The sequence below is a fragment of the Ursus maritimus genome, unplaced genomic scaffold (assembly GCF_017311325.1).
Source record: "Ursus maritimus isolate PB19 unplaced genomic scaffold, ASM1731132v1 scaffold_12, whole genome shotgun sequence".
NCBI classification, from domain to species: Eukaryota; Metazoa; Chordata; class Mammalia; order Carnivora; family Ursidae; genus Ursus; species Ursus maritimus.
In genome coordinates this window covers 5272334-5299050 of record NW_024423564.1, presented here as the reverse complement: position 1 = coordinate 5299050, position 26717 = coordinate 5272334, and the positions used below count along the sequence as shown (strand labels likewise).

At 43.9% G+C, this 26717-nt stretch overlaps 1 protein-coding gene across 1 annotated transcript; it reads right to left on the bottom strand.

Annotated features, from left to right (window-relative positions):
- Positions 1-14873: 14873 nt before the first annotated feature.
- On the bottom strand, positions 14874-26357 carry REG4 (regenerating family member 4). Its single transcript, XM_008706353.1, has 5 exons — positions 26291-26357; positions 23723-23820; positions 20315-20452; positions 18628-18733; positions 14874-15036 (listed from the first exon to the last, which is right to left on the bottom strand). The coding sequence occupies exons 1-5, from the start codon at positions 26355-26357 to the stop codon at positions 14969-14971; spliced, it is 477 nt and encodes a 158-aa protein (XP_008704575.1). The 3' UTR covers positions 14874-14968.
- Between the last annotated feature and the right edge of the window lie 360 nt (positions 26358-26717).

The following is a 26717-nucleotide window of genomic DNA, read 5'->3' as shown; positions in this document are numbered from 1 at the left end:
TTCTATACGGCTGAGACTCTCTCCTATGCTCTCTAGGAATTTAGGAGAAATTTAACATTATTTGGCAGCTCTCTGCATTTCCAAAGACTGTTCTACAGGCTTCTAAAGGCTTCCCTACAGCTATGGAGTGGAACCAACTTAGCCTTCTCTTGTTCTTGCTTTATGAAACCTGTTTTATCTAGCATTTCAGTACTGCTTCCAGTCAAGATTGAAATATTTCCTCCCTAGAGATGAGGTGCAAGTGGGAAGGGTGGGGCAGATTCTTTGGAATCTTGCATTTCAGTCTGGCTGCATGGAGACTTCCCCATGTCAGCCCCCATTTCTGTAGGTTGGTCCCAGCATGGGCAGTAGGCACGCTTCTGTAACCCAGGCCTCTGCTGTGTTCACTAGAGGCCTAAGAAGAGGATTCAGCTTTTAAGAAATTCAGAGACAAAAATAGAATCCTTAAAAATCACTTTTAAGGTATTTATTTCCCTGCTATATTATCACCCTGGAAGTCAGAAAATTAACATCTTAATAAAACTGTATTCATCCTCTCTTCTCCTGTGGATAACTGCATAAACTATATTTGCCCCCATTAAAAAAATCTTCAAGTAGGATCCCTTTGCAACCTCATCACAGCCCACTGCTCTTCCAAAATCAGCAGGGGCCCTGAGCATTGGGGCAGTCGTGTACATGGATCCTTCACAGGGGCAGACTACTCTCTCAAATACTGCTCTGCCCTTGTCTCTCTTGGTCTCGCTATTGTTCTGGTTATCAGAGAGTGGTCAGGCACGTTCAGTTGACGCATGTGTCCTCTGCCACAGGAAAGGCAGTTTTGGTCCAGGTGTTGGCCCACACTTGGGCTTTAAGCTCTCCACTGCCTCAGGCCTTCCTCCCATGACCAACCAGTGTTCCTCCAAGAATAACCCCTATGCTGGGAGAGAAGCTTGTAGGAGCCTGCAGAATCAGCTAAAGGCTGGGCTGATGTCCATACACACATTCTTCAGGGCACCTTATGCTTGTGATGATCCACCACTTTCTCTGTGACAACTTTGCTAACTGTGAATCTCAGGAACTTTAACCAAGTCTTGACACTTTCTGTTAAATCCTTATTCCAGGACATTGATTGCCTCAGGCAATATACAATTGCAACATACTTATAATAGACATTCAAGTGTGTTATTTCTTTTTTTTTTTAAGATTTTATTTATTTGACAGAGATAGAGACAGCCAGCGAGAGAGGGAACACAAGCAGGGGGAGTGGGAGAGGAAGAAGCAGGCTCATAGCAGAGGAGCCTGATGTGGTGCTCGATCCCATAACGCCGGGATCACGCCCTGAGCTGAAGGCAGACGCTTAACGACTGAGCCACCCAGGCGTCCCTCAAGTGTGTTATTTCTTGAACTAGAAGATTTGCTGCAGGAGTCTTTGGGACATACATCACTGTTCTCCCAATTTAATACTTTCCTGGACAATTTCATTAAATCTACTCAATGATCCTTAAACAAAGTCTTTTTTTTTTCTTTCCATTTTACAAAAGGGAAAACAGCCTCAGAGAAATTGAGTGAGCTGTTTAAGGTCGCACAGCTATTAATGGACATATCAGGGACTAGAACCCAAGTGTGTTTGACAACAAAATTCGTGCTTTTTCCTTGTCTTCTGACACAAAGAAAGAGAACTCCTGAGCTGATGGGGGAATATAAAGATTTCCTTATGAATCTAAACACTGAAAAGTGTTTCTCAAACTAGAGCCATGTGCCCCTCATGCTCGATGGGAATAATTTAGGGAGTTTGCTGGTTCTCTGAACAACTTCTAAAAGTGCATTTTCATTTTGATGACAATGTGGGGGGAAATGATAATTTCTGTATAATATGCTTAACTGCTTTCTGAGTAATGCCTTGAGATTTTCCTGCTGCATTTGCATTTATGGTAAAATTCATTGGCACCAAGTTGTGTTACTTTAATTACAAGCTAATGGGAGAAAACACAGGCTGATTTCCTATGTAATGTGGTGTGGGATAGAGGCCAAGTGCTGCTGCTCGGCTTGCACACAATGAAGGCCTTGTAGCTTGGATGCAGAAAAGCAAAGTGATATTTGAGCCACAAAGTCAGTGTTGAACTCTAGAAGAATCTGAGCTGAAGCAAAACATCCCAGGCTCCTTTTGTAAGCCTAGTTTTGTTGCAGCACCAGCGTTCTCTGTTAAAGCACATTAAATGTGAATTTGAGGTTTATCAGATATATAGTTTTATTTCTACTTAATATGTTTAATTGAACATTAAATATGTTAGTATTTCTTGATTTTGTAAGAGCTACAGGCATAAAGCATATATACCTATTTTGATGTTTATATATATTTCATGTAAGAAGATAATTTTTATTTGCATATAGTTGACACACAATGTTACATTAGTTTCAGGTGCACAACATAGACCTTTTACTCTTCTGTATGTTAGGTTATGCTCACAAGTGTAGCTACCATTTTTCACCATACAACACTATGACAATATGATTGACTATGTTCCCTATGCCGTGCCTTTTATTCCCGTGACTTATTCATTCCATGACTGGAAGGCTGTACCTCTCACTGGCCTTCACCCATTTTGTCCATCCACCCCACTCCCCCAGCAACCATCAGTTTGTTCTCTGCATTGATAAGTCTGATTCTACTTTTTGTTGGTTTATTCATTTGGGTTTTTTTTCAGATTTCATGTATGAGTGAAATCATATGGTATTTATCGTTGTCTGTCTGATTTATTTCACTTAGCATAATACCCTCTAGGCCTATCCATGTCGTCACAAATGACATGATCTCATCCTTTTTTATGGCTGTGTAATATTCATATATATCGTATATGTACCATATATGTGTACCACATCTTCTTCTACGGACCAATGGGTTTTATAATTTTGTGTTTACTCTTGACTCATGGCTGAATTCCAGAATTGAAGTAATAAGCTCCCTCTATCTGAGTCAGGATGTCTACATGTCAGAAAGACCTTTACATCTCATCATGTGAGGGTATAATAGTTTCTTATGGTTGTTATTAAAAATTGAATTATAAATTGTCTTAAATGAGAAGATCTCTATTATGATTAGCTTATTGAGATAAATTAGTGCTTATATAAACTGAATATTTCCAAGATTCCCAGAAAATAAGGAAATTGAACTGCTAATGTTTTCAGTGTATTAGAATTAAAAAGTATTCTTATGGAGACTAACTCAAAAATGTTTTAAGAATTTAAGTTCACATAATTTTGATAAATTTGGCAAATTAGCTAGGTTAGTAGTTTTAATTTAATAAAAACAGCTAAGTCTTCACTGCTTAATCAGTGTAAAGTGCAGATTTTTATTCTATGTGGGTATATTCTTCCCAAACTTATGCCAATTTACTGACCACATAAGCCAACATTACTTCTACTTAATGTTCAAAGTTACGAAAAATATAACTTTGTGTTTTACCAAATTGATTTATTGTATTCTGATAAAATGTGATTTCAACAACAATTACGTTTTGTACTATGTCAACTTGAAGATAATTTCCAAGATATTTAGGTAACATAAAACTTAGACTGACATTAAGTTGAATTAATTAATGGCTACACATTGAATACCAACCATTTCTAAGTAAGATGAATACTGAAACATTAATTACTAAGCATAATTTTAACTTTATATGATTTTGCTTCTTCTTATATGCTACAGGGAGACTATATATTCTTGAGTCTATGAATGAATGTGTTCATTTTTATTATTTTGAAAAGCTGTAGAAAGTATGGCTATAGAAAGTTGTGTTGTATTGATGAGCTCGGCAGGACTGCAGTGAAGCTGGTGTGTAAGCCCCATTGCCCATCCCCCAGTTTTCTCTGTGAATTTGAAGTTACCTTGGTCAAAACTTAGAAAGAATATATGTGATAAGGCTCTATTTAGGAGGAATAGTTTCAGAGAAATACAACCGTGTACATACTTTTATTTGTCAAGGAAAGGATGCGTACTGTCCTAAAAGACTATTTGGTTTACCTCCCCTCAGCACTCTTGAAGCTTACTGAGGGGCCCCAAGGAGCTTTACTTATGGATTATAATTATTAGTATTTACCATATTGAGGGGCACCTGTGTGGCTCAATCGGTTAAGCGACCAACTTTTGATTTCAGCTCAGATCGTGATCTCAGGATCGCACACCAAGTGTGGAGCCTGCTTGAGATTCTCTCTCTCCCTCTCCCTCTGCCCCTCCCCCACTACACACTCTTTCTCTCTCAAAAAAAGTTTACCATATTGAAAATTGAAACAGAAATTTTAAAGTGCTTACTTATTGATTCATTTAAAGATAGTGAAAATGAATACTATCTTAACAGTGTTATAAACTTAATTTTAACCTCATGAACCCCCCTGCAGTGATCCTAAAGTAAAGTATTAGTTTGTTCCCAAATATGAAAGAAGATATTGAACGACAACATTTGAAATGAATTTTATTTGCCTTGGTTTATACTTTAGCTTGGAAAGTAGGTAATATTTATCTTTTGAGAAAGTATGCTTAACTTCATTGTGCTTTGTTTCCTGCTTACTGTTCATTGCCTGCAGCTACAATATGGAAGGTTGTTCTCTTTTCTGTTCTTTTCTGTGTAATCTCTCTAGAACAACAAAGATTCTGTGTCTACCAGAATAATGTCCTTGATTTCTCACTTAGGAAAGAGCTGATGTTCTTTACAATCATGTTATCTTCTCTCTCTCTCTCTCTCTTTTAGTATTTTATCAGCACTTTCAAATGAGTAGCCAAGTATTGTTTCAATTGTTAATGTTCAAATCTTCTGACAACTTGATTTCTGGCCTTCCTAAAATCAAATTCTAAATTCAAAATAAAATTTTAAAATAATCTCTTCTGGGTATCTTTTGCATCTTAAACTACCTTGGAGATTTCCTAGAGATGCCTTAGAAAAGCATGAAGTTTGTTTTTTCACTTTATAAAAGGAGAAATGTTAGAAATAATTGGATTTATCTGCTATGTTGTTATTGACGAGCTGCAGTGGTCTAGAGTTGTCAAGTCAGAAGAGATGCTTAGCCTTCCCATGCTACGTTTGTACAAGTGAAATGTTATTAGTATGAATATTTCTGTGAGAAGTAGCTAGAAATTTGTCAGTGTACTCACTGTCTATAATATGCTGCTATTGAGCAGTCCTGGCACTGCTTTGCCTGATATAGACAGTGGCATAGTGTTCTTAGCTATAATTTCAATTATTAGAGGTTGACATCAGTTACTTATGGAGCTTATTAATATACAAGCTTAGGACCTACTCTAGACTTGCTGAATCTTTTACCTAACATCGATCTATTCTTATGTTGTTGTTGTTACATTAAAAAAAATTTATAATACTTAGAATATATGGAAGTGTCAGTAAAATTGGTTTGAAGATTCTTTTTTTTATAATAATATTTTTTTATTATATTATATTAGTCACCATACAGTACATCCCTGGTTTTTGATGTAAAGTTCGATGATTCATTAGTTGTGTATAACACCCAGTGCACCATGCGATACGTGCCCTCCTATCATATATATACACCACATCTTCTTTATCCATTTATCTGTCAACGGACATCTGGGCTCTTTCCATAATTTAGCTATTGTGAATATTGCTGCTATAAACATTGGGGTGCATGTACCCCTTCAAATCTGTATTTTTCGTACCTTTGGGGTAAATACCCAGTAGTGCAATTGCTGGATCATAGGGTAGCTCAATTTTTAACTTTTTAAGGGACCTCCACACTGTTTTCCAGAGTGGCTGTACCAACTTGTATTCCCACCTACATTGTTGGTGGGAATGGTCTGAAGATTCTAAACATAGACAGTGTTTAATTTTTTATACCTGGCAATTTCCATATTCATTACATGGGCAGATGCTAATATCACACTGAAAATTTTTTGCTCTCAGCTACCCTATGATCCAGCCATTGCACTACTGGGTGTTTACCCCAAAGATACAGACGTAGTGATGTATCTCTGATCTTTGACATATATTGAATTTCCCTTATCAAGGCTGTAATATCTCTGAAGGACCCCAGCAAATTAGTCAGGAATGGTTTTTCCTGCCAACAACTGAGGCTGTTCTCTGTAATTAAACTGCTTTCCCAAGTGTTCCCTGAAGAGGGTTTCTAAGATTTTTCACTGTTAGTCTCTAATTGATAGCTCTTTAGTTTGTTTTTCACTCTATAATGAAAGAGGGGTACTTGCTTTACCAGTTTCTTTTGTTTACTCCCTAACTTAATATCTAACCACAACATAACTTAAAGCAGAATGTGTGACCAGTGGGTCAATTAAAGAAGTACCACTTTTTAAATAATCTACACAGTTTCTTAAAGGTAGATCTGCTCACCGAGACGTTAGGTTTTGCTTTCCTGATAAAAGGCACAGATGTGGCTATCACTACTGCTTTCTCTTCTATCCCCACTTTTTTCCTTGAATGTGGTAGTGATGCCTGTAGCTGTAGCAGTCATCTTATAACCTTGAGGCTATGAGCCCTTGATGCTATTCAGCTGTGGGCAGTCATCCTTATGAATTTGATTTCAAAAAGATAAACTATCATTTGTTTCAGGTTTTATTAGCTAAAAGCATTCCTAATTAACATATGATAGTCATTGACTACTCTCAGTGAGATAGAGGAGGACAGAGATTTCCACGAGGAAAGGGTTTCTCAACCTCAGCATTATTGACATTTAGTATTGGGTAAGTTTTTATTGTGGAGGTTGTCCTCTGCATTGTAGGGTTTTAGCAACATCCCTTGCCTCCTGTATTCCTTAGATGACAACAGTAACCTTACATACCTTTCATAGTTCAACTGATGAATTATCAGGTTTTGTTTGCTTGGAAATGTCTTTATTTGTCCTTCATTTCTGAGAGGCAGTTTTCTTTCAGCACTTTGAATGTATCATCCCACTCTTTTCTGGCCTGCAAGGTTTCTGCTGAGAAATCTGCTCATTGACTCATAGGGGTTCCTTTATATGTGAGGAATTATTTTTCTCTTGCTGCTTTTAAAATTCTTTGTCTTTGATTTAGATAATTTGGTTATAATGCATCTTGGAAAGGATTATTTTGGATTAAAATTTTGGGTGTGGTTTACCTATTCGCTTTATGAACTTAGAAATCCAGATCTCTTCCCAGATTTAGAAATTTCTTAACCCTAAGGGGGGGTAATCAGAAGGGGGAATGAAACATGAGAGACTATGGACTATGAGAAACAAACTGAGGGCTACAGAGGGGAGGGGGGTGGGGGAATGGGATAGACCGGTGATGGGTAGTAAGGAGGGCACATATTGCATGGTGCACTGTGTGTTATACACAACTAATGAATCATCGAGCCTTACATCGAAAACCGGGGATGTACTGTATGGTGACTAACATAATATAATAAAAAATCATTATTAAAATAAAAAAAATAAAAAAAAGGAAAATTTTTTGCTCTCAAAATATCTAACTTTGAGATGAAAAACATTTATCTGAAACATAGTTATGAAAATACCTATTGTTTTTTAGTATTTGTAAAATGGCTCTTCATTTTAGGTATTGAGATATTCTTGGTATATTCTTACTATAGGCTTGATGGATTCGTGTGCTTTTATGTCACTAATACTATGGGTTCTATCTGAAGCTTTTTCTCTGTAAGGCTTATGTTCACCCACTTTTCAACCAGAATAATTGTTTGTTCTTTTTTGATACTTTGGGTGGGTCAAAACAGGAAATAGCATAAACTGCTCTTATCTAATTCTTCCAGGAGGCTGGATGGTTGAGGACAGGTGAGGAAGAACTGAATTGGTCCAAAAGAGAGACCAGCAGGGTTTTATGCTGCCCTGTCTGAGCTTCAGCCTCTCACGGGCATCATCCCTGGTCTGTTCAGACTTGGGGTCCATATTCTGCCTCCTACGTCACTCTGACTTCTGCTTGTTGAAAATAACTCAACCGGACATGCCCACATATGATGTCTTGCTCCCTGAATGTGACTGCTCTGCAGGACATGATGCTGACCACCCCTGTCCCTCCTGTCCCTCCTGTCACCACACAGCAGCTTTACGTGAGCAATAGCATCACCAGGACTAGATCCCTGCCACCCTGAGCAGATGATGCTGCACTGCTTCCCTCTGCTCGGCAGACTTGACTGTGGACTCAGTCACTGAGACTGGACCACAAGAAGAAGTAGTGAATGTGTTTCATCTGCAGCATAGTGTTTGAAAGCATGGCCTTCAGAGTCAGACACTGCTGTGTTTGAATCCTGACTCTGCCAACTTATTATCAAGGGCAGATCGCTCACCATCTCAGAGATTGTATCTGTAAGGTGGTGTGTTTTTGAGGATTAAATGAGATATATGTAAATCAGCACTATGTTTGGCATTTAGTAAGTATCCAATTAATGGTGGTTTTTATATAGGAAATCACCTACATTACCTTCTCTCGGGAGGAGGCGAAGCCCGGGTTTTGTCCAGCCATCTTTTCTAATAAATTCCCATAGAGAAACTTCAGGTTTTAATTACCTTCCCAATAATTTCTTTCGGGGGGAGCAACAATCCTGTAGTTTTAAGGTAGATGTGATCAATCAACCAGGTATTTACTACTTACTAAGTATGCATTATGGCATTTCATATTCTAGAAACTTAAGAAGGCCTTAATTCTGGGTAAGACTACAAAGTCCAAGCTGCCTCCTGCAGATTCTTTTCTGCCCCACTTTGTCCCTGACATTGCCTCTCCAGCAGCCCTCAGAAGGCCATCGGGCTGCAGGGTGGCACCTTGATGTTGCTCATAAACTTACTTCTACTTTTACAACTTGTTTCTATGTCTGAGCTGTTTCTTGGTTGCAACATAGCCTGGAATGACAGTCCTCAAGTAGGACACATACCTGTTCCCGCATCATGGTGCGTCTTCTTATATTTTATGTCCATTGTTAACTTTTGTAAGTTCCCAATGATGCAAGAGACTGATCCTTGACTCAGGGAACGACACGATCCATACAGAAACAGAAAAAGAAAATGTTGGAGGGGCACCTGGGTGGCTCAGTCAGTTAGATGTCTGACTCCTGGTTTTGGCTCAGGTCATCATTTCCGGGTCCTGGGATTGAGCCCTGCATTGAGCTCCATGCTCCATCCTCTGCTTGAGGATTCCCGCCCCCTCCCCCTCTGCCCCTCCCCCACTTATGTGCGCACTCTCTTGCTCTCAAAATACATAAACAAATCTTAAAAAAAAAAGAGAGAGAGAGAGAGAGAATGTTGGAATTGGAAAGGATTGTTCATTCCAGGGTTGCCAACTGGCCTCCATGGGCGAAGTTCAGTGGGCCTGCTCTGTTTGGTTCACGCACAGCTAGAAAGAAATTCATGTGACTGTTTGCCAGTTCAAATTGCTTTACACCAGGCCACTTCACTTACTCATATCTAACCAGACCCTGTAAGCATTTGAGTTTAACTGAGGACCCTCATTTTATAGATAAACTGAGGTTTGAAAGAGACAGGTGCCCCAGGCCACAAAGACTTAAAATGGCAATGAAACTGAGAGATGGGCCATGTGTTCTCCCACTTAGGAGGAAAAAGACTTCTTAAACAGTCTTAGCAAAACCAGGGGAGACTCCTGAAGAGGGGTGGGCACTTGGTCAGAAGCACATGCAGACATCTGTTAGGAGGTGAAGGGGTTCTAGAGTATTCCTGACAGAAGACCTGATATGTTTGAAAGGAGGGAGAGTGGTTAATCCCACTGGTCTCTCAATTTATTGGGCCCTTTGAAGTGTTAACAGATAATGGGGTTAAGTGGCTTGGTATTAGATTAAGAAGATAGATGGAACAATAAAAAGAATGAGTGATGAAATGAGGCAGAGAGAAGGGAAATCGATAATTCTGATAGAGATGAGGTTGAGAGAGGAGACTGAGGTGAGGAACATGAACGTGAGGGGGTTTTGTAAATAAGTGGGTTAAGATTTAGGGTTTTTCAAACATGACATGTTGTGGAACTAACTCAGCTCTATTGCTCTGCAGAAGCAGGGAAGCCACTGAACGGGCTTTCCAGCTGAATTTTTCCATCCCTTTTGGGAAAGTTTTTCCATAACTATAAGTCAGTTTATTTGATGTATACTTCATATATTTTAAATTCACCCCTTTTAGGTGCACAGTGTGATGGGGTGACACTTGTATACAGTTGTGTGACCTCCACAACAACCGTGATCTAGAACATTTCCATCACCCAAAGCATTCGCCTGTGGTCCTTTGCAGCCAACCCCCTTCCCCATGTGTGGCTGCTGGCCAGCACTGCTCTGCCTCTGTCACTATAGTTTCGCCTTTGCTAGAGTTTCAGGTAAGTGGATTGTACCTTACAGCATGTAGCCCTTTGTGTCTGGCTTCTTTTACATAGCATAATGATAATTTTTGCGATCTGTCCATGTTACATGGCTCCAGAGTTGGTTTCCCTTTACCACCGAGCAATATTCCATTGGATGGATATGCTTCAGTTTGTTTATCTATTCACCAATAGGTGAGTCAACACCTTTGGGTTCTTCCCAGTTTTGTGCCATTATGAATTAAACGATCACAAAATAAAATGTAATTAACAATTGCATGTAGGTCTTTCTGTGGACATGTGTTCTCCTTACTCTTAGGTAAACAGCCAGGAAAGGACTGTTGGGTCATATGGTGAAGATGTTTAACTTTATAAGAAACTGCCAGACGGTCTCCCACAGTGACAGCGCCCTTGTGCGTTCCCACAGCTGGGTATATTTGAGGGCTCCGGTGGCTGCACTTCCTCACCAGCACTTGGTATGACGAGTCTTCTTCATTTTCCAGAAAGATGTATTGTGGCATCACGTTTGGTTTTGTTGCCGTTGTTTTGGATTAAATTTTGATGTACAGTTTCCCCGTTTTTTTTTTTTTTCCTCTTGTGGTTTTTGCTTAGTGTTCCAAGATGTCTAACCCAAGATCACAAAGATTGCTGCCTATATTTACCCTTTAAATAAATGGTTTCTGGCTTAATCTTCATGCCCTCGGATTACTCTCCTCTGTCTTTATTTATGTAGTGAATACAAAGATTTCACTTTTTATAGTAAGTTTGACGGAAGTATGTGTTAAGTTTTTAAATTAATGCTTGGTGTGTACCTCCTTCACTATCCGGTGTCCACATTGCCACCTATGTTCCTGTTTGTGCAAAGCCAGGTAGACACACACACAGAATTTTCTGGAATCCAAGGTCTCTCCTCTATAGCTGTCCTCCCATGCTCCAGCAGAGGGCATTACTTTCTGTGGCGAAGTCAAGCAACTCATTATGACAGCTCACGTAACTTTCACAGAAGACGATGACATTTGTTAGGCCAGGCCCCATTCCAAACCCTTTTACATATTTTAACTAACTTAATCCTCAGATCCCTGAGGAAGAAAATGAAGGCTCAGAGACTTCAGGCTCCCTATAATACAGTCAGTTTGAGGCAGGGTCCGTGAGATTCCGAGCGGCTTAATTCCAAGTGCTTTGCTCTCCCCACTGTAATAAACCACCACAGGCTGTGGCTGGAGTCTTATGTGATTGAGCACATCTTGGGACACAATATCCACCTGACTGTTGTCTTTCTCAAATCAGATGTGTCTCCAGTCTCAGTTCAGACACCTGATTCTAAAGTCCTGCAGTGGGGCCTTTGGACAGAGTTTCCCAAATAATGGCCATTGGCCCGCTGGCAGAGACCTGCATGTGTCAGCAGGGCCACAGAGGAAGGTGGTGAAGTTTGCGCACTGCACAAAAGTACACAGCGAAGGGGGCAAGTAAGGGCTGAATTCCAGCTTGCTTTTGTCCTGTGGGCCCGCGGGGCTGCGTCTTCCCAGAGGATCATTTTTAGTTCCCACAAAGGCACTGTATCTGCTAATAGTGGCCTTGTCCTTTAGGTGAAGCTAGCTAATCCCTGGGTTCCAAGGGGAATCACGTGCGCTGTCACTTGCTAAGTTAATCACCACATCCCACCCTCCTGGCCGTGGTGATTGGCTGAGGACTGAGCACATAACCCACATAGGGAAATGGCTGTGAGTCTCTTTTTTTCCCAAGGTGAGGACTACAGCTGTGGTAGCCAATCTTGCAACTAGAGGGGCTTGATAATGAGGTTCCTTCCCACCAAAAAAGGTCTAAAAATGCAGAGAGAAAACCCTATTCTGGTGACTTTGTTGAGCACTTGGTCAATTAAGCCTGAAGCCCACAGCTCCTCATAGTAGCATATACCAATAAATTCTCTTTTTTGCTTAGAGAGTCCGGCTGTCAGTTGTGACCAAGAGCACACTAACTAGTCCATACATAGTACACCCAGGCCTGCTCCCCGTACCCCTTCCTGGCTCTGTGTCTCCATCACAGTGCCTGTCACCCCCTTATGGGACTTTATTTACTTCTTTAGTTAGTTGTGTTTCTCCCTCCACTCCTCACCCCTGCTGAAATACATGCTCTATAACGTAAGGGATTTATCGTGTTTGTCCACTGATGGGGACATAGCATGCATTCAATAAAATTCTGTTGGATGGTATACCTACTCGCTGAATAATTAAAGATGACTAAAGTTCTATATGCACAGCTGGAAACCAGCACAGTTCTAAAGTTAACCAAGGACCGACCTTCTTATAAGACGTGTGGCTGCTTGCCCTTGTCTGGGAACGTCACGGAGCTTACACTGCGCTCGCGCATGCGCCTTACACTGCGCTCGCGCATGCGCGGCTCGTTGGCATTCCGTCAATCTCAGGGAGGGTGCTTAGTGCCACGTCCCCACGAGTGTTTTAGGTTGGTTATGCTATTCAGTTGGAACTGTTTTAAACATATTTTAAATATTTTTAATGTATTTACAGAATGACTGTTAGATTTTACTTTGTTTTGTGTCCGTGTATCTGTTATTTGTCACTTTTTGGATTTTTATTTTGTTTCTTTTATTTTGCTGTGATGAGCTTTTTCTCAGGAGAGGATGAATGAGTTAAGGGACGTGGGTGGGCCATGGTATCTTTTATCTCTCCTATGTGCCACAGTCAGGGGACATTGAAAACCTCTACGTTTTTGGGATATTGTGATCCATGTTTCCTTTACATTCTGTTAATTCTTACAGGAAATACCACAGAATCTGCACTTAATCCGATGAGGTTCTTACATGGCTTCTATCAGTCTGGCATTCCAGATTTATCTTCCATCTCTGTTATACAATCTGATACCTTTGTTTGTTTCTTGGATGGTGGCTTGCCCAGAACACTCGTAGGAATTTGTGCTTGCTTTTTGCTAAAGGTATATCGGCTTAGAAAGAATGATCCTTTACCATCTGCCTGTCATCTCTTGTCTGAGCTCCCACCATTAAGACATTTATCCTTTGGGTTAATAAGCTTTTTCATCCTTAGAAGGAGCAACACAGGGGCGCCTGTGTGGCTAAGTCGGTTAAGCATCTGCCTTCGGGTTAGGTCACGATCCCAGGGTCTTGGGATTGAGTCCCACATTGGGCTCCCTGCTCAGTGAGGAGTCTGCTTCTCCCTTTCCCTCTGCTCCTCCCCCTGCTTGTGCTCTCTCTCTCTCTCTCAAATAAATAAATAAAATCTTTAAAAAGGAAGAAGAAGGAGGAGGAGGAGGAGGAGGAGGAGGAGGAGAAGGAGAAGGAGAAAAAGAAACACATTATTTCTGATGTCTTCCTCTTTGGTTACCAAAAGAGTGACAAGGGTGTGGGGGAAGGGAGGAAGAAGTGGGAGAGTGGCTTGAGAGAGCCAGTGCTCTACCTGCTCACTTCCCTTCTCCTCATTGCACTCTCCTCTGAGCCAACATGTGACAGCCGGTCTCAGCCTGCTAAGGTCATAGGGGAGCATTCTCAGGTTCGGGTAGTAGATTTTGTGTTGACTGGTTGGCAGAGCAATGTGCGGGAAACCAATGGCCATCCACCCAGCCTCAACTGCATGGCCTGGCCACACGTCCTCTCCTCTCTGGTGCTTCTAAGAAATGCAAATGTGATCACACCAAAGCCACATATTCTGTAATTGTCAAGTCCATATTATTTCTTTTTACATGGCCAAGTAGATTCCTGACCTAGAAAGTCACAAATCTGTATGAGGGAAAAATTACCTCCTGAGTATTGGAGCAACCACCTCATAAGGGATCTCAGGTGTCATCAGGCAGAGAGACTTGAGCAAGGTGATGGGGTTGTTAGTGGCTAGGGAGAGAGGGATGTCAGCCCAAGGCAGCGCCAGGGCACCGCTGTGACTTGTGTCTTCCCTCGTCAGCCTCTGCACTCACACATAAATAACCCCCACCCACTCACCCTCACCCAGAGGTTGGCCAGGCACGACGCCTCCCTCTCTCCTCTAGTCAGACCCGGGCTGCAGTGAGGTGGGGGGGGCTATTCTGAGGAAAGGCAGGGACTAGGAAGAAAGAGATGAAGAAACACACGGGTATGTTTTCTGAGTCTTATTTCACTTTTTCATTCCCATCACTACCGAACTAGAACAGAGCAATCTTCTCTGCAGACAGCTATTTATTAAGCGATGGCTCTGGAATCTATGGTCCACGTCAGCCTAATAGGGACCTTACTGGTAAGCATTCCCGAAAGGAGACAGTGAAAGGAAAACTAAGCAGGTGTCTGAGCAGGAGGGTGTGGGCACTAGAGAAAGGGCAGAGGGTGCAGAAGCTGAAGGGGCTGGGGGCTCACTCCTGAGGCTTCTCCTCCTGTCTTCAATCCTTTACCCCTGACGCCCCAGCACCCGGCTACTTCATCAGTCCCCTCCCTCCTCCGCGACAGCCGGAGGTGAGGAGGAGGAAAGCAGAAGACCGTGGAGACAGATCCTGGGCTGACCTTTAGAGCTAGAAGCCACCATCTGCCAGGGCTGAGGACCTGGCGCTCATAAACCTAAAGAAGTGAGTGCAGTAAGGGCCTCATGAGCGTCAGTGGCTGCGACTCCGAGATGATGAGCAGACGCAGGCGGCACGCCCAGAGGGAGAGGACAGGGGCTTGCGCACGGCATGGGCACCGCCTCCAGGCTCGCTCTACGGCCGGTACTTGCACAAGAAGTGCTGGCGCTTGCTGCAGTGGTTGCTCTTCCAGGTTAAAAAATCTGGAAGAAAAGAAGCAGACGTTCACATCTATCCAGTTCTGTCCTGCACTGACCCGCGCTACCTGGGTGTTTTGCTTGGAACCGCCGGGAAGGTACTGCCATGGTTCATTTCATGTGTCCTCTAGGCTGGGACGTGTGCCCAGGTGTTGGGTCAAATGCCACCCTACATGCTGCCATAAGGGCTTTTTTGTTTTTTAGCTGTGGTTAGTATTTAAATTAGTCGACTCTGAGTAAAGCAGATTACCCTCCATAATATGGGTAATCATCCCATCAGTGAAAAGCTGGAGTTTCCCCAAGGAGCACGGAATTCTGCGTCCAAAGTGCCCCCGGCCCAGGACTGTGACATCAGCTATTGTGGGGTCTCTGGTCGCTGGACCGCCCTGCACACGTCAGCTTTGCCAGCCCGAAAATCGCATGAGCCAGTTCTTTAAAAGAAATCTGTCTCTCTGCAAATTCAAACTGTAACTTCTGTCCCTCTGAAAAACCAGACACTAATACCGGAACTAACGTTGTTACCAGAAAGAAAAATAATTTAAACATCACACACAATTGCTGTAGCCCCATGCCAGCATTCCTTTGGAGGGAAGGCAGAGCTTGACATGAACCCACAGAAAGTGGGGTCCTTTGTGCTTGAAACAGGGTGCTGTGAGGCTGTGAGGGTGATTTCTCCAGAGTTCACAGCTGAGGCACTAAGCAGCACCTGTTGGAAGGTCAAAGAATTGGAAGCTGCCGAGCCAGTCATGGCCCGCAGGCCATCCCTTTACAAAGAAGGATCTAGAGCAAGGAAGAAGTGATCTTTTTTTTTTTTTAAGATTTATTTATTTGACAGAGAGAGACACAGCCAGTGAGAGAGGGAAAAGAAGCAGGGGGGCATGGGAGAGGAAGAAGCAGGCTCCCAGTGGAGCAGGGAGCCTGATGCGGGGCTTGATCCCGGGACCCTGGGATCACACCCTGAGCCGAAGGCAGACGCTTAACGACTGAGCCACCCAGGTGCCCCAGGAGGTGGTCTCTTGAAACTGAAATGGTTTTGAGGAGAGGTCCAACTATTGCCGTGCATGGAGTCACTTGTCACCGTGCGGTGTGAGCAACAGAGTGCGGCGTCTGGATGTCTGCCTGGCTCTGACCTGCGGGTCCCGCCCTGGTGCCTCCTCCCTTCCTCAACACCAGCGAGGTGTGTGTAGGGACCACAGCCCTTCCCTCCAGGTGGCGAGAACCGTGAGCCTAACCCGCACTGGGATAAGCACCTCACCGCTACGTATTCACGTGATTCGTCCTCTTGGTTTGCCGTCTTTACGGAGGGGCAACTGAGGCCCAGAGAAGGAGGAAAACTGTGCAAGGTCACACAGCTACATGGAGGAATGGAATCCTACCCCAGGCATTCAGAATGCAGAGCCCATGGTCTTGACCCCAACTCCACTGAATATGAAATTTCTCTTTAAATTATAGCACCCTCGTTATCATTATTAAATGTGTCAGAGTGGACCAAGAGAAATGTCAGAAAGCGCGGGAAGTGCGGTTTGCCAGAGAGTCACAAGAGAGCCGCTGTGGTGCAGAAATGGAGTCAGAGAGTGCGAGAGAAGAACCAACCAGACAAAATGCCCTGGGAGGGTCCTTCTAAAAAGATGGAACAGAGGAACGAGTCCAGTCACACACAGTATGTGTGCGTGTGGCTGTGTTTTGGTCCATTAGTACTATACCTTTGGTGTCTTAAAGAAGCAATTCAGCCCCCGAGTTGGTGGGGCTAAATCTGTTACACAAATATAAAATGACACTGATGGGGCCAAGGGAAGGTTCTCTAAAATTCTATCTTCTACCAGTTTCTCACTAATCCTTGTTGTGTTCCTTGTGCTTTTCTGGCTTGAGCACCTGTGTTCTGGTGGCTCAGAGCTGGGCTGAGTGACCCCAGGAAAGGAAGAGATTCTGAAAGACCTGGTGTGTTCAGGGGGACGTCAGGTTTCCGGCTTCCACACAAGTGGCTCCATTCCTGGGAACGTGCCCTTGTGAACGTGGACCGACGGGAAAGACTTGTGTTTGAGAACTTGGTCCTGTTGAAATCTCAGGATCAGGGGAAGGACTCTGGAGGGCATCCGGTCCATGGCTTCCCCAAAGCTGCTCTGGCCTCCAGCCCTAGAGCTTCGGATGTTATAGGTCCAAAGTGTTGCCTAGAATTTGTATTTTTACAGTGTTCCTCAATCGATTCTCCATGTGCCTTGGAGCTTCTCTTCTAACACCTGTAGCAGCTACAATGTCCACTTTTGCTTGGTTAACTCTAGTGATGGGGTTCTTACTACTTCCTAGGGGTGGCCCATTCGATTTTTGGGTAGTGCTAATTGTTTAAAATTTTTTCCTTAATTTAGACAAAAATCCACATTTTGTTAGCTTCTACCTATGGATTCAGTTGTGTTCCTTCCATCTGGCTGTCTTGAGCTGTTCACAGCAGTGGTTGCGGTCTCTGCAAGTCTGTGAGAAGTCCCTCCTTTGTCTGTGAGGAAACCCTCGTAGCGTGAAGGGTCTAGACCTGGCCTCAGAGTTGGTGCCTTCCGTCTACCATTCATCCTTTGCTGTTGGAAAGTTTTCCTGCTCTTTTTTGTGCTTATAAGCTTTATTCCTCAGATGACAGTCACCCTGCCTCATGTCCCTGAGTCCTCAGTCCAGGCCTTTCCCAGACTCACTTCCTGCCTCAGAGGGGTGTCCTGGTGACAACTTGGGGCCTTTTAAACCCACTGGGATGTTGTCTTTGGCATTGAGTAGCCTCTTTACCTTTAATATTCTGTTTTCTTGCTTCATAGCGGAGATCTTCCACATCACTTATCTGCTGTGGTTCTCAAATGCAAGCAGTTTTGCCCCTAAAGGGATATTTGGCAATGTCTAGAGATATTTTTGGTGGAAACAACTTGTGGTGGGGGAGGGGTGGTTCTACTGACATCTGATGATTAGAGACCAGGGCATCCTAAAACTACCATGAACAGGGCAGCCCCCACAACGAAGAATTATCCAGCCCAAATGTCATCGGTACAAAGGTCGAAAACTCTACCTCATTGGCTCAAAAAGCAAGGAATGAAAGCAGACAAGAGAAACAAGGAGACTCACGTGACTATATGCAGCCTGCCCCTGAGGTTCTGGGCCCTGCACTTCCGGGACAAAACTCCGGGAAACAAACAAGAGGGAAGAATGCAGGCCAAGAGGAGGTCCGCAGGGCTCCCGGGGAACCCTGACTCTCAAGAAGCCAGCAGGGGTCTCACATATTTGCACCTGGTAGTCTGGGTTTCCCAAAATGTGGCATCTTTCTCCCTCACGGTGTGAATATAATAGGATTTAAAAATAAGCGTATTTAAGTGAGAAAGTGAGTGGATTTCAAGAACATGTTAAGTAAATAACTGAACAGTCATGGGTATGGCCAAGACTGTAAAATGGTCACAGCCGACTGAAGGTTGGTACACCATGTCTGTGGCAAGGCCACTGTCCCATAGAAAACAGAGTTGCTGGTGCGGATGGGGCGATGGGGAGCAGATGTTCCATTTTTTGCTCTTACAGGTAAAGGGCAGGAGCTGCGATTTGGGAAGAGGCAAGGTGAGGTGCATGAGAACTTACCGTTCTCGGAGCTCATCTCCGCACAGTACTTGTTCCCATGCTCGGACCCGCCAGCCCAGCTTCTGTATACATAGAAGGCTCCATCGATCCATTGCCACTGCTGCCTCTGCAAGTGACCAGAGAAGGAGGACAGTCACCTGCAGGCCTCACGGCCGGGCGCTCCCCTCCAGCACCTTGGAAACTTATAAAAATGTGTCGTTGCAAAAACTGGGGAGGCACAGAAATGTGCACGGAATGAAAAATAGAAAACTCACCCCATTTAATCACCGAGAGGAAAACACTAACAATTTGGCGTACTTCCTTCTGGTGTAAACGTTTTTCTCTATCACAGTATTTTTATGTGCTAACATATGTGGTGACCTTTAAAATACCTCTTCAGCTGTGCCTCTTGCTTCTAAACATCTTTAAATGGTAATAATATACTAAAATTTGCCTTAATTCTGTTGATGATGTTTACATTGTTTCCAACGTACTCTCATTAGAAAGAATACTGACATGAACAACTTTGTTCCTAGAGCTGTTTCTGTGCTTAAACTTATTTTCTTAGGATGGAAACCCGGAAGTAGAATGAAGGGGTCAAAGGGCGTCAATATGTTGAGGGTACTGATATGCATGACCAAACTACTTTCCAAACATTTTTCAACTGTAGGAATTTAAGTCCCCATCTACTGGGGACTTTCTTTATATTTCTTTATATCCCTAAAAATATTATGCATTAAGAGAAAGCAAAAGTATGATAATCTGATAAATCAAATTATATTGCTATTTTAATTTGCATTTCTTTGATAACTAGAGACATTGCACAATTTTTTAAAGGATTTTATGAGCTATTTACTTTCTTCAGTTATGAATGTAGAAAATTAAATTACCAAAACAAATCTGGTATAAACAGTTGTAAATATTTGTCTGGACTCTGAAAGAGAGTTCTGATTGATAGCATGTGAATACATAAAAATGTATAATTTTATAAAATATTGGCAACATCTATGGCAAAGTTTTGTCAAGAAACAGAAAGCCTGGGGGTTCTCTTCTTGTGTTTCTTATGTTTGTTTGGGTTAATGATAGAAGCCCCACAAAGAATCTGTAAACTGCAGGTCCCACATAGAGACCTCTGCAACCAGCCCACACACATGCCATTCTTTACAATGAGGTATTGATGGAGAGTGAAACGAAGGCCTAGTGAAAAAAATCATGGATGACATAAAAAACGCAATACCATCTAGGAAAAACCTTGGCTGAAAGTTCCCAACTTTAACTCAAGATCTAATGGAATTTAATTAAGCTGGTCCCTAGCAGGTGTGTGTGTGATTATATTTATGTATATGTGTATATATATACATGTATATATGTATGTATATATACATGTATATATGTATGTATATACGTATGTATACTTACACAACTTTTTTTAAGGCTCTGAAAAGCCAGTAATTTGGTGTTCTAAGATTTGGGAGGACTTTACTTAGATAGAAGTTCTGCAGAATGATGCCATTGAAATAATTTCCTCCACTGAGAGCCAGAAGTGAGACCCAGAGCTTGAGGCTTTGGCCTCTATGGATTGGAGGCAGTGACTGAAGGAGGTTCAGGACCTGTGCCCCTGTCAGTAGGGCTGGAGGCCGTTTCCCAGACTAAGGGCTATCTATCTGGCTCTCCCCAGGGGGCATCTATGGGCCAAGTCTGAGGTTACCTTTTCTGGGTCGTGCAGGCCGATCCACACAGGCTGGTTTCTTTGGTAGCCAGTTATGTACTTTGCTACCATGGTGGCTTCATCTGTGCTCTGGAGAGATGCCAGGTGGGCTCCGTTTCCGTAGGACTGACACTCAAACTGTGGGCAAGACATCTCTGAAGTTTTAAAAGCATAGTCCTCCCCCCAGAACCCTAGTGCACGAAGCAACATGGAGTGCACAGCCCCACCTCCTCCAGAATGGAGGTCTACACCCCACGACACCGCCCATCCCCAGAGGTGGGGTCTCAGAAGAAGAGGCTGCTCGAGGCAAAGTTGTGAGCTTTAGGGTCCGTGGACGTGCCTGGGGTCCTCCTGGTCTTGCATCCCATTACTGTATGTGACCTTGACAAGTCACGTGGCCTCTCTGAGGCTCACACTCCTTCTCGGTAAAGTCGAAGAAATAATTATTCTGCTACACAAGGGAGTTGTGTGAGGCAATAATGGCTATAATTATAATATTCTAATTCTGCATTTCAACAAGTCTAAGAAATCACTGGTTATAAAATGTGCCCTTTGTTTCATGTCAAAAAGAAAGAGAGAAAAAGATCACTTCACTGCTATTTTATCTAAGGGAACACCTGATTTTGGAGGCGTTCAGACGTGAACAGGATACGTCTCAGAACAGGTACAGCACGGTGGTGTTCGTCACGGAGCACCTCCAAAATCATGAGCGCCTCACACATGCTAGCCCACTGAATCCTCACGCCAGTCTCAGGAAGTAGGACCCATCTTTAGTTGATGGTGGAGAAATGCAGGATCAGAAAAGGGTGTTAGACTTAGTTGCCCAAGAATAGAGCCCAGGTCTGCGTAACTCCCAAGTTCGATGTCCGTTTTACTTTAAATTATTCTGGCTGGCCCTATATGGCACAAGAACAGTACACTATAAATTATAAACAGCGCTCTGTACCTTATCTTTATTTGGTACCAAATAGGAATAGTGTGGATTGTCTAAAATTCGGTGATGCTTCCTCCAGGAGAGGGGAGACTCCTCGGATGTTGGTTTAGAAGTGAAGATCCCGTGTTCGGGACTTTCTGATTCTAGATGAATGTGCCTGTCTGCTTTTCCTCAGCGGTAGCCACAGGATTTAATCTAGTTGGATTTTTGAGTGTCTTCATCCGAGTTAAACTAGACTAGGGGCTGGTATGTGAGCATGACTATCGGCTCTGTTGCAACTTTTAAAACTCTCAGCTCCAGACCCAAATTTGTTTTACTGCTATATGTGTTTTTTTATCCCAAATTCTTGTTCTTCAAAGATGCTACCTTCATTCCTATGCAAGAGAATGTGATCTGGATTTTTCTTATCGGTTACAGTGATAATCATCTTTTGTTTCAGGTATCGGATGGAAGATGCGGCATAACCATTCCCTAACTGGAAGCTTACTGTCCAATTAAACAAGACAAACTTTTATGTATACACATCTTATAGCTACGTATAGATATATACTTATTTTATGCTCTTTGGGGGTTGTGTTACAGGATCTGCCTACATGGTAAAGCAATACAATTTAATTGAATAAAAACATGGCTTTGGCTGTGGTTGCTCTTCCAATGCTTCCCTCTAGTATCGGGTTCATGACGAGATGTGGATAGAGTTGAATGTTCATGCAGGCTTCCCATTTACCCACCACTTCACAACACCAGAATGCTTCCAGACCCCTAATTTCATCTGACTTTCAAACTTGTGAGGCATGGAAGCCAGATCGCCAGTCAACATTTAGTGAGAGTACCATTCACAAGGGATTCCTGGAACAGAAGAGGAAACGGGCTCCAAGTGGTTCAGTGAGCTTTTCCTCCAGGTTCCCACTCCTGGTAGTGAGGAAACTGGCCTGGAACTCAGACCTCTCTGCCTCTCATGTCCGAGATCAGATCTACCCGTCATCTTCACGAGCCCTCCATACCAGGGCTCTCGAGAACTAAGACGGACCCTCAATACTGGCCACTAGTCAAGCAGCAGCAGTGGCCATGGTAAACTTTTGTTGGATCCTTTCCCAGCGCCTTCTCTGCATTCTGTTCAGGAGTAACCGGTTAATTCTGCTAAGGCTCCGAATCAATTCTGTGGACTGTTTTTGCCTTGAGAACCTCAACTGAGCACCCAGCATGTGCCATAGGCTCTTTGCAAGTTATTTTAATGAATTCTTCTGAGAAGTCCGTGGGACAAAGTGTCATCCCCATTTTAAAGCAAGAAACCAGGCAAGTGAGGTACAGCTTAACTCTGTAAGGCAGGGTCATTATTAAAACTCAGGTCTCTATTACTCCAAAGTCTCCCAGGTATCTTCCTCTTTGTGTTGGCAGAATTCGTGTTGGAATCTCTGGAGACAAGCAGTACAGGTGGCTTTGCAAGATTTCTTCCAGTTGCTTCTCAAGAATTGAGGAAACCTTCATTGCTCTCCATCAGCTTGCTTTCTTTCAGAGAACAGTGTCTGGGAAACACCTTCTTCATTTAGTGTTCTCTCTCTCTCTCTCTCTTTCTTCCTCTCTCTCTCTGTAACTATCACCCACATCAGCCCAGAAAGCATTGCATTAGGGCTGATTTCCCTGGGTTTGTTCCACTAGTTACTCTGGGTATAATCTTGGGAGAGTCACTCATGTTCACGCTGCATTGAAACGTTCTGTTTAAATGTCACAATCTTGCACAATTCCTGCACTTTTTAAGGCCAGAGAAGACTTTGTATGCACAAGAGCTATCACTTGGTAAGTGCTCCATCATTGCTGAAGTATTTATATACAGAGTTCTGAGGCTATTCTGGGCCCAGATCACACACATTTCCCCGTAAGGCACCCCCAACCAGTCACATCAATGAAACAACCACAACCCAGAGAAACAGCAGCATGGGCTTCCCACACTCCTCTGAGGTGGAGTGGCCACTGGAGTATCTTCTAAACAAAACCTCAGTGAAACAAAACCAGTACATTTGTTGGGTGGTGTAGACGGTGAAGGCTTCCACTTGTTTAGACTGCTTCGCTTTCTGTCAGGAGGTTCTGAAGACCATGCCCCATGCCTGTCTGCACACTGCTCTTTCTGGTAAATCGGGTACAGCCATTCAGTGATTCTATAAGGTCTTTATCTTCTTATTCCCCTATTTGTGGATTTCTGTCCTTCTTACTGACAGTGACCTCCTTGACGGTAATGGCTGTTTCTTGCTTGTTCTTACATCTTCACGGCCCATCTAGGGTCCGTCACATGCTCCATCAATGCTTTGAGAACTGAATGAGTGGAACACACAACCGTCTTCTTCCCATTTCAGCAGCCAGGTGACTCCTCAGAATGCCCAGGAAGGACCCTTAATTCTGAGTCACACAAGACCTGCAGCTCTGGGTGGCCCCCTCCTTTAGAGATACCCATCCAAGCACGGGGCCAGATTTCTTACCTCGGCCTCAGACCAGCTCCTCAGCTTCCGGAAGTATCCGTAGCAATTGGACATGTAGTAAAACCATCCAGGAGCGCAGCTGGGTCTCATGAGGATGTCTGCACAGACATCAGAAGCAATCACAAGTCAGGATGGCAAATACAATCACTTCCCACACTGGTCAGTTTCCAGAATGATGGGGAGGCTGGGTGCCCTGAGGAAGGATCCTGCTATGTTGCCAAAACTTTATACTGTTAATCTTTCTCCCAGCCTTCTCCAAAGGGAACTATGGCCTTTATAAGGGTAACTGTGCATTGGAGAAAAGGATACAATCAGATCTTTTGAGGATTATTGGATACTGGTTCTGAACTGACACTAACTCCAGGAGACTCAAAACATCACTGTGGTCTGTAAGAGTAGGGGCTTATGGAGGCCAGGTGGCCAAGGAATTTTAGCTAGGAGTTTCACAGCGGACCTGGTTGGACCCCCAGACCACCCTGCAATTAACTCCCCAGTTACGGAATGCACAATTGGAGCAGACATACTCAGCAACCGGCAGAATCCCCACTTTGGTCATAAGGTCAAACAGCCGTAATTCAAGGCAGCACCACAGTGGACAAAGGGCATAAATCGGCAGTTTTCAGCATCACAAGGAAGGAGTGGTGTTTTTGGTCAGGGGGACACAGGACATGTTAGATGACAACTTGGACAGAATCAAAGATGGGCGAGCTGGGCTGTAAGTCAGTAGCAAGGGGACATGTTAGGCCAAGAGAGTGTGTGAGCAGAGGCATGGGGGCAGAAGCTCACAAGCTGTGCACAGCGAGAGCGAGCACTGAGGTTTGCCTTAAGTTGAGGGCATCTTTCAGGCAAGCACGGTGGAAAGGAGTAGGAGAACCAAGGCCTGGAAGCCAAGGAAACCATGATGGAGAGAGGCACAAGCTCTTCCTGCTAGTTGATTAGTGAGGGGGCCCCGTCACCAGATCTAAAGGTTCAAGAAGCCAGAAGATGGCTGGAAATGCAGGGGGCCTGATGAAGGGAATGCAGGGCTGGTACATTTGGGCTTTGTGACCCTGTGGCTGCGCTCCAGGGCTGGACACCAGTGCGGGGCTCCTCCTGCTCCTAGAGGATGTCCACAGACTACTGTTGTCACATAGCAAGCACTTCCTCTCTCCCCACTCAGATGACACCACTGTCCCTTGTTCGCCCCATTCTCCTGTTCTCTTTCATCCCCCAGGGGCCTCCTATGCTTTTAGATAAGCTCCCCACTCTGGCTAGCAGGCTAGCACGGAAGGGCTGTCGTGACTCGGCCCCGCAGCCCTATCCAGCTGGATCTTCCTGTGCAGCAACCCCAGAAAGTCTCTACAGCTGTGAAGAGGATCTATGGAAGAGCAATGGAATGACCTGTGGGAGTGTCCTGGCTCTACCTCCTCTGGGGGACAGGAACCAGAGAGCTTTGGTGAAGACCCAGAGTAGGGTGACTGGTTTCTCACTCCCTGGCTTTAGCTTGGGTGAATTTCAAGTCTCTGCAGGGAAGCAAGAACCAGAACAGCAGGGAGCTAACTCTCTGGTTAGTTGGCTCCACAGGAAGGCTTGGGGACTGCCTCCCATAGTCTTTCACACTCTAGCATGGGTCGGAGAAAGTGGCTGAATCCGCCAGGTCCCAAGCAGCCATAAGGATTGAGAGAGCTGGTGGCTGGCAGTTGGCATGGGGTGGAGGGTGGAGAGCCTTTGAGCCCTAGGACATATCAAAGGTAGGCTAAGGCAAGGACCACAGACATGCACCACGGACACCAACATGGTGCCCAAAGAACCCTGCTTCTCTTTGTCCTGCCAGTGCATCCCCCCTTGGCCAAAGTATTCCCTGGTGGGAGGAGTGCCAGGTTATATACATGCTCAGCCATGGTTTTCCTCATGGGGCCACATGGGACTAGGAGAGCCACCCCGGACCAGGAGCCAGAACATCACGTAATCTCGCTATGTGATCTTGGGCGAGTCTCCACTTCCTTCGGGCCTCATCTTCCTCATAAACAGAACAGAAGTATTATGCCAGATGTGCCCTCATTTCATTTCTTTCCATTTCAGATATTCTACGATACTTATTCTTAGCTCATGTGTACAGTTTTCTTCCCGGCTTTCTCCACTGGAAGATCAGTATTGATTCTCACATTGTTGACATGTTACTTTGTACTTGATGCTGGGTCTACATGGGTGTAGGAGCCATCTCTCCAATGAGGCTGAAGTCCCTGGCAAACCAGAACTCCTGGTATGTTCAAATGGGAAAACGATGCATGAACGTTGGGTAGCTCTAATTATGGCTCTCACTTGACTACTGGGTGTCAGGTGCTTTCAATACATCATCTCCACCCTTCACCAAAAAGTCCACCCTTCATAACCGACATACATTTGATAATTTAACTTTGGCTCACAACCACACAAGTTAGAATTTGTTTGACTCTACAGTCCTTGCACTTTTTACCATGTGACCCTGTCTTTCGTTCCTGTCTTTGACATCTATTGCCTGCAGCACCTAACATTTTGTGGGGCGAGTTGATGGCTGTGTCAGTGTGCTGAGCAAACACTGATACTCACCAGCTAGGACTTCAGTGCTGGCTACACAGCTCAGCAGTAGGAGCAGCCACATGCTTTGGGGAGCCATCTTCCTCTTCCCCAGGCAGCAGAAATGCTTCGGAAACCTCTCCTATAAGGGTCTCAGAGATCTTCTGAATTTTCCCTCGAAGTTCCTGGATTTGCCTGGATCTGCAATCTGAACACAGTGGGTGAGACAGACCTAGGAATTTAGATGCCAAATCACATACAGAGGAAAACATATTTTTCTAGCTAAACCCAGATTATACCATAAAGGGAATATCAAGCTAAATGTAGCGATCAGGAAAATTTAATTCACCTGCAAGTCCTCTGGTCCAGTAACTGTACTGAGCTGAAGAGTTTAAAAGTCTGGACGGGCTCATAGCCTCTCATGCTTCATTCCCCCTTCTGATTACCCCCCTTTCTTTAT

Coding starts and splice junctions, on each gene's coding strand:
- REG4 (XM_008706353.1), bottom strand. CDS start 26,357: ATGGCTCCCCAAAGCATGTGGCTGCTCCTACTGCTGAGCTGTGTAGCC. Junction 23,821..26,290: donor CAGCACTGAAGTCCTAGCTG/GTGAGTATCAGT, acceptor ATGTCTGTGCAG/ACATCCTCATGAGACCCAGC. Junction 20,453..23,722: donor GGAGCTGGTCTGAGGCCGAG/GTAAGAAATCTG, acceptor TCTTGCCCACAG/TTTGAGTGTCAGTCCTACGG.